The sequence below is a fragment of the Lemur catta genome, chromosome X (genome assembly GCF_020740605.2).
Source record: "Lemur catta isolate mLemCat1 chromosome X, mLemCat1.pri, whole genome shotgun sequence".
NCBI classification, from domain to species: Eukaryota; Metazoa; Chordata; class Mammalia; order Primates; family Lemuridae; genus Lemur; species Lemur catta.
In genome coordinates this window covers 37,700,853-37,715,086 of record NC_059155.1, presented here as the reverse complement: position 1 = coordinate 37,715,086, position 14,234 = coordinate 37,700,853, and the positions used below count along the sequence as shown (strand labels likewise).

At 39.0% G+C, this 14,234-nt stretch overlaps 2 protein-coding genes across 3 annotated transcripts in view; one reads left to right on the top strand and one right to left on the bottom strand.

The window, feature by feature from the left end:
* FGF13 (fibroblast growth factor 13) overlaps positions 1-14,234 on the top strand; it is a 510,355-nt gene that overhangs the window by 356,774 nt on the left and 139,347 nt on the right. The gene's annotated exons all lie outside the window — the stretch shown is intronic.
* On the bottom strand, positions 5,013-5,859 carry LOC123628677 (S-phase kinase-associated protein 1-like). Its single transcript, XM_045538564.1, has one exon. It carries the CDS (start codon positions 5,766-5,768, stop codon positions 5,277-5,279), a length of 492 nt encoding a protein of 163 aa, XP_045394520.1. The 5' UTR covers positions 5,769-5,859; the 3' UTR covers positions 5,013-5,276.

Sequence of the window (14,234 nt, the reverse complement as noted above, 5' to 3'; positions counted from 1 at the left end):
TTCCAGTCTCCTTCCCATGGATACCAAAATCTGAGGATGCTCAAGTTCCTAATATAAGATGGTGTAACATTCACATATAACCTGCGCACATCCTCCTGTGTATCTTAAATCATCTCTAGATAACTTACAATACTTAATACAATGTAAATGCTATGTAACTAGTTGTTATACTGTATTTTTATTCTTATTATTTTTATTGGTATATTGTTATTTTTTATTGTTTATTTTTTGAACATTTTTGAGTCAAATCTGCAGATGCAGAACTCATGGATAAGGAGGGCTGATGATACATTGAATGTACCAGTCTTATGCCAGGTGCTGGCAATACATAGACAAAGAAGGTCCAGCTTTCACAGATAAACTTGAAGAGTTATTGTGATACGTTACAGTGCATTTGGGGATGGGTATGGGAAAACTGCTGGGACAGTACAGAGGAAGGAAAGCATGCCTTTGTCTTAGAGAATCAGAGAAAGCTTCCCAGAGGAGGGGACACTCCAGCTGCATTTCAGAGGATAAATGAGAACTAAACATGGATATTGGAGGCAGAGAGTTTACTAAAGATATAGGACAAGGGCATAGGGATGAGAAAACACACACACAAAAAAATAAGGTGGGTGAAGGTGATGAGAGAAAGAAATGGCTTTTTAGGTCTGGATGTATCTGGGAAACATTTATGAGGTATATTTACCAGGACCAGGTGATGAATAGGCTATAGGGAAGGAAAGAGAGTGTGGAGGCAGGAAGGATGTGAGCCTTTAGGGTTAGATACTGGGTGGGCAGTTTGGATTTGCACCAGTGCCATGGATGAAGGGTTTGTATCCCCCCAAAATTCATATACTAAAATCCTAATTCCAATGTGATGATATAAGGAGGCGGGGCCTTTGAGAGGTAATTAGCTCATGAGGGTAGAGCCTGCATGATGTGATTAGTGTCCTTATAAGAAGAGGCTAGAGAGCTACCTGGCTCTTTTTCTCTCATGTGGGAGTAAGTCTCACCAGAACCCAGCCATGTTGATACCCTGATCTCAGACTTCTAGCCTCTGTAACTGTGAGAAATAAGTATTTGTTTTTTTAAGGCCACCCAGTCTATAGTACTTTGTCATAGCAGCCCAAAGTGACTAAGACAGAAATTGGTACCAAGAAGTGGGATGCTGCAATAAATACCTAAAAATGGGGACATGGCTTTGGAATTGAGTAATGGGTAGAAGCTGAAAGAAGCTAAAGATTGTCATGAAGGGACTTTTAAAGGTGATTCTTGTGAGGGCTCAGAAAGGAAAGATGAGAGCTGTAGACAAAGCTTCTGTCTTCTTAGAGAATAATAAATAATCCAGTATAGAGTATTGGTAGAAATATGGATGGTATGGGCCATTCTAATGTGGTTTCAGATGTAAATGAGGAACATGTTATTGGACAATGGAGAAAACATGATCCTTGATACAAAGTAGCAAAGCATTTAGCTGAATTATGTTAGTGTTTTGTGGAGGGTAGAACTTGTAATGGAATTGGATATTTATTTAGCTGAGGAGATTTCTATAAGAAGTTTTAGAGGAGTGGCATGGTTCCTTCTGACTGCTTATAGTAAAATGCAAGAGGAAAGAAATGACTTGAAGATGGAATTGTTAATCAAAAAGTAACTAGAACTTAAAAATTTGGAAAATTCTCAGCCTATCCATATTGCAAAAAAATGAGAAAGTATCTTTGGAAGAGAACATTAAGGGTGTGACCAAGCGATCTTTGATAAGGAAATTAATGTAGGTGTGAACCACAGACTTAATCAGTTATCTCAGCAGAAAAACTATCAGTTTGAACTGAAGGGGATGGATATGAGAAGGAATGAAGGTAGGCTGTCAGATTTCTTGGATTTTATGGGACAGGACCATAGAGATATTTGTCTTCAAACATGTTCCATTCTTCAAGAAAAGGGAAGAAGGACCCCAATGGTGATTCAGAAACCATCAGGGCCATTGCCTGGGTTTCAATAGGCCATACAATTTCCACCCAAAGCCATGAGGGCTGGCCCACCCAGAGCCTCTGCCCAACAGAGGTGCAGAGGCAAGACGACCCTCCACTCTAGTGTGTCCAGAAGGTGGGACCTCCATCTTAATGGGTCAGAATGGCCAAGTATCGAGCTAAAAAGGATAAAAATGATTATTCTCAAGCCTTAGTATCTTATGGAGTGTGACTTGCTAGGTTTTGGACTTGCTTTCAACCTGTCCACCCCTTCCTGCTTTCCTATTTCTCCCTTTTGGAATGGGAATGTTTATCCTATACCTGTCCCACTATTGTATTTTGCAAGCACATGACTTATTTGGTTTCACAGGTTCATAGCTGGAGAGGAATTTTGCCTAAGGATGATTATACCTCAAATCTAACCCATATCTGATTTAGATATTAAGATGAGACTTTGGGCTTGAGCTAAGAATTTTGGGGTTGTTTGGATGGAATGATTTATTTTGCATTTAAGAAGGACATGAATTTCGAGGGGCCAGGGTGGAATGCAATGGACTCAGTGTATCCCTGAAAAATGTATACTTTGAAATTCTAATCCCAATGTAATGGTATTAGGAGGTAGGACCTTGGGGAGGCAATTATGTCATGAAGGTGGAGCTCTCATGATGGGATTAGTGACCATGTGAGACTCTAAGGAGAAGTCAGCAGTCTGCAACCCAGAAGACTCTCACCAGAAACCAACCATGCTGGCACCCTGATCTCGGACTTCCATCTTCTAGAACGGTGAGAAACAAATGTTTTTTGTTTATGCCATGCAGTCTATGATAATTTGTTGTAGTTGCTCAAGATGACTAAGAGACCCAGTATCTGTTTTGGGGAGCAGTGCTCTTTCTCTTTGCAACAAAATCTGGGCCACCAGAGCCAAAGCTTCCCTGAAGCATCCACAGCCCCATTTGGCTAATTAAGGGCTAATTCAAATATCAATTTATTGTTTTTCATTTAATTTTGTTTAAAACATTTTCACAGTGCATATAATGAGGAAAACTCTTCTTTAAAAAGTCAAGCAAGGCCCACCACATTAAAGAAATTAGCCTAAAGCTGTTGTAAATTATAAGCTAGTAAGTGGGTAGATACTGGCAATTTGGTTCAGGAGCTTAAAATTTCTCTGTTACACAAAAGAAAGATTGAAGCATTGGTTAGCTAGGCTTTCCAAGAAAAATAGGAAAATACCAAGAGTTTCTTTTTTTTTTCCAAAATTACCTATTGTATTAATATTTCTTTTCTTTGACTTGGTGCTAGTAGAATTGGTGATGTGTTGTGACTTGAAAGGAGAAGTTGGTTACGGAACTTTAGTGTTAACCATATTAAGGCCCAGAGAGATTGTATGCCTTGTCCAGGGTCACACAACTAGTTAGTGGCAGATCTAGATGGAATCAGAAGACAAGAGGCTGAAAGGATTTTGTTGCCTTTTCTTTGGTCAGTGCTGAGCTCTGGTCTTGCTTGTGAATAATGGTTGGGTTTGGCTAGGTGGGGAGAAAGATAGCAGGAGGTGAAGTAAGGAGACGGGTAGGGGAATTCTAACAAATGCTTAGAGGTGACAAGTTCTCTGATTCACAGTGACACCTTGAAGAAATAAGCCTGCTTGAAGCAGGAGCGTCTGATTAGAGAAATCTGGAAAACAGTTCCCCAGAGAAGGAAGTGGAGGAGGTGGTACACTGAGTAACCCATACTTGGGAAAGAGCTGCTATGGCTTTTTGATTTCCTGTAAATAAAGCAGCTTCCTCCTCCTCAGATGCAGGTACAAAGTAGGTATTTATATTTTAGTTCCCTTCCTCTGTCCCAAGTTTTTGTTTTGTTTTTCTGGGAAAATCTCTCTCTGACTTTTCCCATGGAACTGGTTGGAAAAATAGGTAGGAAAAGATGTTCTGCTTTTATTATAAGTCTGTTGGGTAGTCCCTGGAAAATTTTAGGAAAGAGAATGAATGATTTGATTTATTTTTTTAAAATAAGAATTACTCTGGTGCTGAGTGGAGAATGTGGAGAATGGATGCTAAGGGGTTATAGAAGCTAAGGAAAAAAAAAGAAAACACTAGAAGCAATTGCTTTGGACCAAATGAGTATGGTGGATTAGATTAGGGTGGTAATAGTAATGATGGACAGAGGTAGACAGAACTGAGATACAGTTTTGGAGGTAAAGTCAGAAGGACTTATGAAAGAATTGGACATGAGGTATAAAAGTGAGTGGTATCAATCCTAGCTTTTATATGTGAGTCACTGGGAATGTCTGGGGGAGAAGATTTGTAGGGAAGAATCATGAGTTTGGATCTGGACCTGTTAGGTTCAAGGTGCCTATTAGACATTCAAGTGGAGATGTCAAGTAGTCAGTTGGACATATGAATGGAAATATAAACTTGGGAGTCATAAACACATAGACAGTATTTAAATCTATGGGACTGAATGAGGTTAAGGTTACTTAGGGTGACAAGAAAAGGAGGCTACAAAACAGATTGAGAAGGAAAGGCCAGGGAGATAGAAATAGGACCAGAAGAATGAAGTGTCCTGGAAGCTCAGAGAAGAACAAGGTTTTTTTTTTTGTTTGTTTGTTTGTTTGTTTGTTTTTTTGGGTTAAGTGTCTTTTTTAATTGAAAAGCTAACAAAATGTCCAGTTACATTTCTCCAAAAGAAAACCACAAACTGGGTAGGTAACTATGACTCTAGTCTAGGCAATATATTCAAAGCTAGGAGAATTAAAAATAAAAAATACCACGTCCCCAGATCCAATTAAGGGAGCCCTGCTACATACAAGTTAATCAATACCAGTGGTACTCCTTGACTCTAGGAGGCTGGAAGGCACCCTAATAACCCTACTCAGAACCTTTACTTCAAGTAGCCTTTCTTCAGTTTCCAACTCATGCATTAAAGATAGTATTTTCTTAAAATTCTATTTCAGAAAATTTTTGCAAGTTGTTTTATGTACAATGCCAACTTTTAAAAGGTCACTAAAGTTAACTGGACAATAAACTAGGCAGAAATCACTTTATGAAAAAGAGGGAAAGCCCAAAATGCCACTTTCTATATAGAGAACCCACAGTTCAGTTTTATTCAGAGCAAAGAAAAAAGAAACTTTCGATCATACTAGAAGAAAGTCAACCATAGGTTTGGAGTCTGTACTCAAACTACACATGCGATGAGGACAATATTCTGCTAATACAACGGATTTGCTGCTGCATTTGTCTACTGTTTGTCTCATATTAACAATTATAAACAGAGCAGTGCAACTAGTATTTGAAACAATCCTTACAGTGTTACAGTGTCAGGCACAACATTTCATTTCTCTTCACACCACTGGTTCTCTTTGCATACCTGGGCTTCCTCCTCTTCAGTAAAGTCATTTTTGATATTGAAGGTCTTACGAATCTCCTCAGGAGTTTTCCCCTTGATCATATTAGCAACAGTCTTGCACGTAACATCAAGCAAACCTTTGATGTCTAAGTAGTTTGCAGCCAGAATAAGTTCAAAAAGTGTTCCTTGGTCAACTTTCAGGAATTCTTGGTCCCAAACAGGGATATCATTTTTTCGCTTTTCTTTGTTCTCATCATCCTCAGGAGGAGGAGGGTCATCCTTGTGGTGGGTGCACCACTGAATGACCTTTTTTAGTATTGCTGCGTTAACATTTGGTAGAGGAACTGGGTCATCATCTCCTTCATCATCCATTCCCAAATCTTCCAACATGGTCTTGATAGTCACAGACTGTTTGGCAATTTCCACATCAACTTCAAATATCTCTCCATCAGAACTCTGCAACTTAATTGAAGGCATGGTGTTCGGTCTCAAAGGACTGATGGCTGGAGGCTGATAAGAGCTGGGCGGTTGTCTGCACAATAAGAAAAAGGTGGAGGACAAGGCCACTCAAGAACAGGTTTTAAAAAGAATGGAATAGTTAGCTGTGTCAAGTCGTGCTGGGATCTCAAGTAAATGAAGAGCAGAGACCACTGACTTTAATTACATAAAGGTTGTTGATGACTTTGACAAAAGTGATATCTACAGAGTGGTGGAGAGAGAAACTGCATTAGTGTGAGTTGAGGAAAAAGAAGAGAGGTTAGGGTTGAAAATAGTGACCATAGACTACATATAAAAGAGATTTTGTTGTGAAACAGAACAGATAAAATGGGGTGGTGGCTGGAATGGAGAGATAAGGTAAGATAAGTGATAAATAGGGCACATCTATTTGCTGATGCAATGATCATGTAAAGAGGAAGAAACTTAACATGCAAGCAACAGAAGGAAGCTCTTGAGAAGGCTAGAAGGGCTGAGATGGATACCAAGCTTAAGTGGAGGAGTTAGGCATGGAGAGAAGCAGGGATGTTTCACTATAGTGCTCCTGTTGGTCAATTGAGTCAAGGTCATCACTTGTGAGTGAAGAGTTGGGTGTTGGATGCAATTGTAGGTTTGAGAAGAGAGAAAATGCTGTAACATTGTTTTGGAGAGTAGGAGTATACACGTTAAAGCGAAATGTGGTAGGCTATTCAGGTAACATAGAGGGATCATTTGAAATGTCCAGCCATAACTTTAAAATGAAACCTGTTGACACAGATGTGTGTTTTTCTCAGGCAACATTCAGCTACTAAAAAAACAATAAAGTAGGCAGAGAGTGGAATGAACTAGAGTTGGGGCTTTGCAAGGCATATATGATGGAGGGAGAGATAAATTATGGAGTTAAGCATGTTTGGAAGAGAGTGAATATAATGGATTATCAAATCTAATGTCTGGATGGAGAGAAGTGAAGACATCAGGTAGATGATGAACTGTGAGAAGGTGGTGAGATCAGTACCTTGCAAGTTTTGATAAAATTAGAGAATTACTAGAGTCAGATTACTATAGCAGGTGGACTAGAAGGAAAAGAAGCAGGCTGATAGAGAAATAAGGACTCCAAAGTGAGATTAAGGATTGGCCAGTGAGATAGGATGGAGAAAGAGTGTTTCAGAGGGAGGGAGCAGTCAACCAGTCAAGATATAGGTAAAATAGGGATAAAAAGGTGAACATTGGATATAATGACAATAAGATCATTGTTGACCTTTACAAGAACCATTTCAATGGAATGGTAGGGTGCACTGAGGTAGATTGAGGATTTATTGGGCAATAAGAAAATTGAGACAGAGAAGTCAGACGACCTTTTCAAGAAGTTTAGCTGTGAAGAGTAACTAAAAAAATAGGTGATAGCTAGATAGGTATATGGCACCTTAAGTGAAGGATTTTTTAAAGTTGAGCAACACTTTGTTTTTCTAATTGAAATTATTATTGAGATAATTATAGTGCAATTACAAGAAATAATACAGACAGATTCCTTGTACAAGCTGCCCAGATTCCTCCATTGGTGACATCCTGTAATATCCTTGAATATCCCAATCAGGATATTGATACTGATATAAAACACCAATCCTACCTAGAGTTCCTGAGCACCACCTGCACTCCTCTGATTGTGTATTAAATTCTATATAGTTTTATCACGTGTGCATGTACTACCATTGTCAAGACACCACACACTTCCAATACCACAGGGATCTCTCTTATTGTCTTTTGATAACCACACCCACCACCCTCCTCAATTCCCCTCACCCTACCTCAGTACTGAATCACTCAAAATCAATAATTTCTTCTCCATTTCTATAATCTTGTCATTTCATTAATGTTATATAAATGCAATCATACAGTATGTAACCTTTTGGAATTGGCTATTCTTCTCTCTCAAATAAATCCCTGGAGATGCATCCAGGTGTTCTGCGTTCAGTCCTTTTTATTGTTGAGTTCCATGATATAGAGATACCACAATTTTCTTAATCATTCACCCATTAAAGGACATCTGAACTATTACTAGTTTATAGCTGTTATGAATAAAGCTACTATAAACATTCATGCATAGGCTTTTGTGAGAAGATAGGTTTTCATTTCTATGAGATAAATGCCTAGGAGTGCAATTGCTGGGTCATATGGTAGTGGCATGTTTATTTTTTTTTAAGAAATTGCCACAGTAGGCCAGGCGCAGTGGCTCATGCCTGTAATCCTAGCACTCTTGGAGGCCGAGGCACGTGGATCATTTGAGCTCAGGAGTTCGAGACCAGCCTGAGCAAGAGTGAGACCCCGTCTCTACTAAAAATAGAAAGAAATTAGCTGGACAACTAAAAATATATATAGAAAAAATTAGCCGGGCATGGTGGCACATGCCTGTAATCCCAGCTACTCGGGAGGCTGAGGCAGAAGGATCACTTGAGCCCAGAAGTCTGAGGTTGCTGTGAGCGAGGCTGACGCCACGGCACTCTAGCCCGGGCAACAGAGTGAGACTCTGTCTCAAAAGAAAAGAAAAGAAAAGAAAAGAAAAGAAAAGAAAAGAAAAGAAAAGAAAAGAAAAGAAAAGAAAAGAAAAGAAAAGAAAAGAAATTGCCACACTCTTTTCCAGAGTGGCTATACCATTTTAAATCCCTACCAGTAATATAGGAGTGATCCAGTTTCTCGGCATACACACCAGAATTTTGTGGTGGTGCTATTTTTTATTTTAGCCATCCTGAGAGATGTATAGCTAGTATTTCATTGTGGTTTTATTTGTATTTCCCTGATAGCTAAGGACTTTGAACATCTTTCCAGGTGCTTATTTGCCATCTGTACATCTTTGGTAAAATATCTGTTTATGTCCATTTTTGATTGGATTAATTTTTTCTGTTGAGTTTGAAGAGTTCTCTATAGATTCTAGATACTGTAGGTAGTTTTTGTCAGATATGTGGTTTACAAATATTAATATTTTCTCCCAGTCTATAGCTTGTATTTTCATTCTCTTTACATGGTCTTTTGCAGAGAAAAAAAACCCCTTTTTTTCCAGTATCCGATATTATGATGTTACTTCCTTCTAGTCTCCAATGGTTTCAGATGAGTAATCTACTGTCATTCAGATTGGTGTTCTTCTATGAGTAAGGTATAGTTTCTCTCTCGCTGCTTTCAAGATTTTTTTCTTTGTCTTTATCTTATAGAAGTTTACTTATGATGTGTTTTAGCATTCATTTCTTTGAGTTTATTCCATTTGTGGTTTGCTAGATTTTTAAAATCTGTAGGTCTGTGTCTTTAACCAAATTTGGGAAATTTTCAGCCCATATTTACATATTCCTTAAGCCTCACTTTCTTTTTCCTCTTTTTCTAGGATTCTCATGATACAAAAGTTGGATCTTTTGTTGTTGTCCCCCACGTCTCTGAGGCTGTTCTTTTACTCTGTCTGTTTTCTCTGTGTTCATATTGTGTGAATTTTATTGATCCTTTCTCAAGCTTACTGATTCTATTCCCATCATCTTCTCTCCACTGTCGAGCCTATCCAGTGAGTTTTTTATTTATAATACTTTATTTTTCATTTCTATAATTTCCATTGTGTCTTTTCTTACAAATTATATTTTCCAAGATTTTCTATAGTTTTCATTTGCTTCAAGATAATTTGTAATTGCTGTTTAAGCATTTTTATGATAGCTGCTTTAAATCCTCATCAGATAATGCCAATTTCTAAGTCATCTTGTTGTTGCCATGAGCCGATTATCTTTTTTCCGCTGATTCATGTGATTTTTCTGGTTCTTGCTATGACAGGTGATCTTTTTATTGTGTCATGAACATTTTGGCTAATATGTTAGGAAACTATGGGTCCTGTTTAAATCTTTTCCTTTAGCGGGCAGTCACCCTATTAAGATTTGGCATCAAGGTCCTGGCCTACTTTGTGAGTTGTGGTTCCAAAGGCAGTTTAATTTTTAGAACTTTTACAATGCCATTTTGGTCAGTTTGGTTTATTTGGTACCTTAGGGACTCCCAATGGTCCCTGCTGATGGTGCCTAAGGGGACAGAAGCAGTTTTCCCAGGCCCACAGGGATAAAGAACCTTCCTGTGTATGCCACTTGTTATAACTGGGTCCCTTCCATCATTTCCACCTACCTGCTCCAGCATCCCCTGGCAGAGGAAGCCAGTCTCAGGTCCCCTTGTCACCTGTTGTGGTAGGATTCCCCTGGTTGGTATTGTCTGAGTCCTGATGTCTCTCAAAGTGGGAAAGTGTCAAGTCTGTGAAAACAAAGAAACTCTGTGGACCAGGGCTGCTTGTTGTGGCAGGATGCCCCCTGATAGTGCCGCTTGACTGCCTGGTGTTTGTCAGTAAGGGAGGAGATTCCTGGTCCAACAGAGAAAGAGAGTGCATCCCCTGGCTGCTTACTATTGTCAGGGCTCCCAATCAGTCCCCTTTGCTGGCATTAGCAGGCCCACCTGAGGGATTACTGTTCCACTCAGGGAAGAAACAAGCCTCCTGGGCTTGCCTATTCTATTGTTCAGCTGAGAGGAAATGCTGAGTCTGTGCCATCTTCTTCTACTGAGGAGGGAGATCATAAGACACCCTGCCACCGTGCTTTTTCTATAGTCCTGGGATGCTAAACCAGTTAGCCTTACTTTTACCACTTTTGAGAGTTTTCCTTTGGTTTCCTCTTGCATTATTCTCAGGGTTTATAGTTGCACTTTGTACACAGGAGCAGAGAGATGCATCAACACCATCTTGTCTGGACCAGAAGTGTGATTGTGTTTTAATTGCCAAAAGAGGGAAGCAAAGAGAGGGAGGACAGTCACTATAGTGAGGTCTCAAAAAGGGCTAAGAGAAAAGAACTCTGAACATGAATGAGAATATAACATTAGTGAGGGACACGGAGGAGAGAAGATGCAGATTTATGTAAATGTATAGGTTCGGTAGTAGGAATTTGAGGACATTCTTGGCTGATGGGCTTAATTAATTTTCTGTGAAACAGAGAGAGAGGCAGCATTAAGAGCCCAGATCCTGAAGTTTTACATTTTTAGTTAGGAACCCCCGTTGTGCTTATTACCAGCTGTGAGACCTTTGGCAAATCACTTAAATCCCTCTTTGCCTCAGTTTCCCATAAAATGAGAAAAATAATAGCATATATTCTCATAAGACTCTTATGACTATTAGTTGAAGTGAATTAATATTTGAAAAGTGTTTAGGAAAGGGTATTAACAAGTGTTTGCTATGTACATTAATATATCTCATAAGGTTCTTATGAGCATTAAATGAGATAGGCTCTACAAAGTTTGTAGCAAACTGCCAGTTATATAGCATTCAACAAATGTTACTATCATTTTCATAATTATTCTTTTCAGCCTTAGGGTATTTCCTTGAAGCAAAATCGTTGGTCAAAATCTGCCAAACTCAGCCCAATCCCATGTTTTTGGTAGAGAGGGTCTTTCTTGTCCTGGCCTTGTCGGTGGTAGGTGAGTAAGGTGAGCATGGGCACATATAGTACCAGTTTTGGTAGAAATAGTGGGGATGGGGCAATGGGGTATGAGGAACTCTAAGATGCAATGGAGCATCTACTTCCCTGGGAAGCTTTAGGTGAGTGTCCAAGGCCCACTGAGCTTCGCCAGCCACAGTGTACATTCTGCTGGAGCACTGCTTGCCTGCAGCATTCTATGTAGCTTTCTGCCCTTCTTTTCCTTAAGCCCGAGTGCTCCTCACACTCAGGACCAGCAATGGAAGATTCCAGCTCCCTCACATCACAACATGCCTCCATGCTATAACACACACCCTTTCCCAAAGTAATATCTGAAAGTCCCCAAGGAAACCAAATGCATTCAAGTGTCTGAAATATGTTAATATGAGCAGTCAGCTACATAAATAGAGAAACAGAAGTCATGGTTCTATTTGTTCTGTGACAGTGGAAAAATCATAGGGTCTTTTATCATGATGGAAAAGGAATACAAAAAAGAATTTGGAGTGCCATCTTGTGGAGTAATCTATCGTTACTACTTGGGGGGGTCACAAAAAGCCACCCATGGGAATTGCATTATTTTCTTTGTATCCTTAAAGCCCAGTATGGAATAAACACTTCATAATTATTTGCTGAATCAATAAATGAATGAGATAGGGGATTGAATGGGGTGGACACTTGGTTAAGCTAAATATTACCTTGATAAAATGTCTGATGCACTGTCCATTGTTGATTTGGAGACCATTAAAAATGGTGTTGTAGACACCCCAACGCATTATTATGTACCTGCCATAGAGGAAAATGAAGAATAAAATATTTTCATGAAGTAATCAACAACTGCCAACTCTTTCTTGTCCTGACCTTGTCAGTGGTAGGTGAGTAAACGATCTGATGGTATTTTTTTCTTCCTATAATTATCAATGTGCTGCAAATTTGTACATCAATTAAAGACCATGAAGAATATGGGTAGCTTCAGAGCCAGTGGTTGTTGTTCATATTCTACTAGGTTGGATTAAATGAAATTTGTGACAGTCAACTAGTTTGAACTATAACAAAGTCAATTTCACATGGATTGGCCTACTATTTCAAGTCAGTTCACTTAAAAAATTTATTCTGGGCATACGATAGATCTTGATACTGTACGAGGCCCTACAGGATACAGAGACAAATAATACATAGGCCCTGTCTTCAAGAATCTCACCATTTGGTGTGGAAGTGGGTACTTAGATACCATGCCTTATATTGTAGTTATTTCTGTGAAGTGCCAACAGTGTTGAGTTAAGCCAAATTCTGTGGAGGTGCTCTGGGAACTCTAGGAAAGCATAATGGTTTGGCATGGTGAGTAAGAGCAAGGACTCTGGCACGAAACTGTCTCAGTTTGAATGCTAATTTTGATACTTACTAGCTGGGTGACTTTGGGCAAGGTGCTATGCTTTTCTATGCCTCAGTTTTCTCATCTGTAAATTGGGATCATATAATGCCTAATTCACATGACTGAAGTGAGGATTAAATGAGTTAATATGTACACAACACTTGGAATAGTTCCTCGCACATAGTAAGTGCTGTATAAGTTTCAGCTCTCTTCATCACCATCATCAATCATCATCACCATCATCTTCTCTATTTCTTCAGAGGAAGCATTTGTGTTGTGCTTTGCAAGACAAGTTATATTTCACTATTTTTTCTTTCAATTTTTTTAATTTACCAAGAATTTACTTATTGAGTTTCTACTTTTCCAAATTCCTGTGAGGAATAAGTAGGAATACCCTTACCTACTTCTTTCTAATAGATCATCACTTCTATAAAGTCTGAGCCTGAGGTAGGAGCTTTATAGGCAGAGGCATGGAAAAATGAAAGGACAGAGGGCAGTAAGACTGGTGTCACTGGAATGTATTGTGCATGGGGGCTTCTGTCAAGTATGTGGAAGAGTTAAGCCAAGACACAGATTATTTGAATTTATTCATGTGCACACTTGTGAAGGTAAAACCTGTCTGGATTGGTTTTAAAAAAAATCAGCTGAAATAGCTGGAAAGAAGTTATACAAAATAAGGGCAAAATTATGCTTCATTGCTAACATATAGTACCTTAAGCCTGCCTCTGAGGATACTTGGTCAATATTCAATGTTCTGTGTCCTGAAGCTGTGAAATCACTCTTCCACGAAATATATTTTCTAATAAATTGTTTAGCCATAAATTATTTTTTGTGCCACAGCACAAGTATTGACAGCTAAGAAGTAAGACTATAAAAGTTAACTGCTATGGAATAAGAACAGTTAAAATTTCACTTTGATTTTAATGCTTTAACCTCCTGACAACGTATTGTAGCATGGCTTTATGAAACATGGATAATGTTCATCATTTCAGTTTTGAGATCCAAATTCAGTATTTCAAAGTTTGAGGTTGATGGGCTGTTATTATTGGTGTTTACTGGTTTATAAAATGTCCAAGTGGAAACAATGACATGTTTGTGCTCTCCTCAACTTGGTCACTGAAATTTGGGAAGCTCATCAACTTCACCCATTGTCAAGTCTACTTTTGCTCCTCTGTCCTCTAGGGGCCCAGGTGAAATCAGGATTTCTCTGGAGGGTCTGCATGTGACCCCACTAGAAGGAGCAGCACTGTGCATCGGGAAAAATTCCCAGGCATACTACACACTGTAAGGAGCACAAGTCCTATGTGTGTGGACTGATTTCATGGTTCTATTTGAATTTAATTGCCTCCTGCAGTCCTGATCCTTCTTTTAATTCTATGTGGCAACTATCATTTGCTTGTGCTGATCACTTAACCGATCACTTCTATCATTTTTCAATGAAGCCATGTTTTTTTTTACTAAATATAGACCAGCCATCAACTTGAACTTAAAAATATGACATAGCAGTTATCTCAGTCAATGGTGCAGAAATGTTCTTCTGTGCTTCTATGATTTGAGCCCACTCTGGATACTTTAATAGCTAGTTCTGCTAGCAAGACTCAATGAATGATAACTTTGTCCAGATTCCCA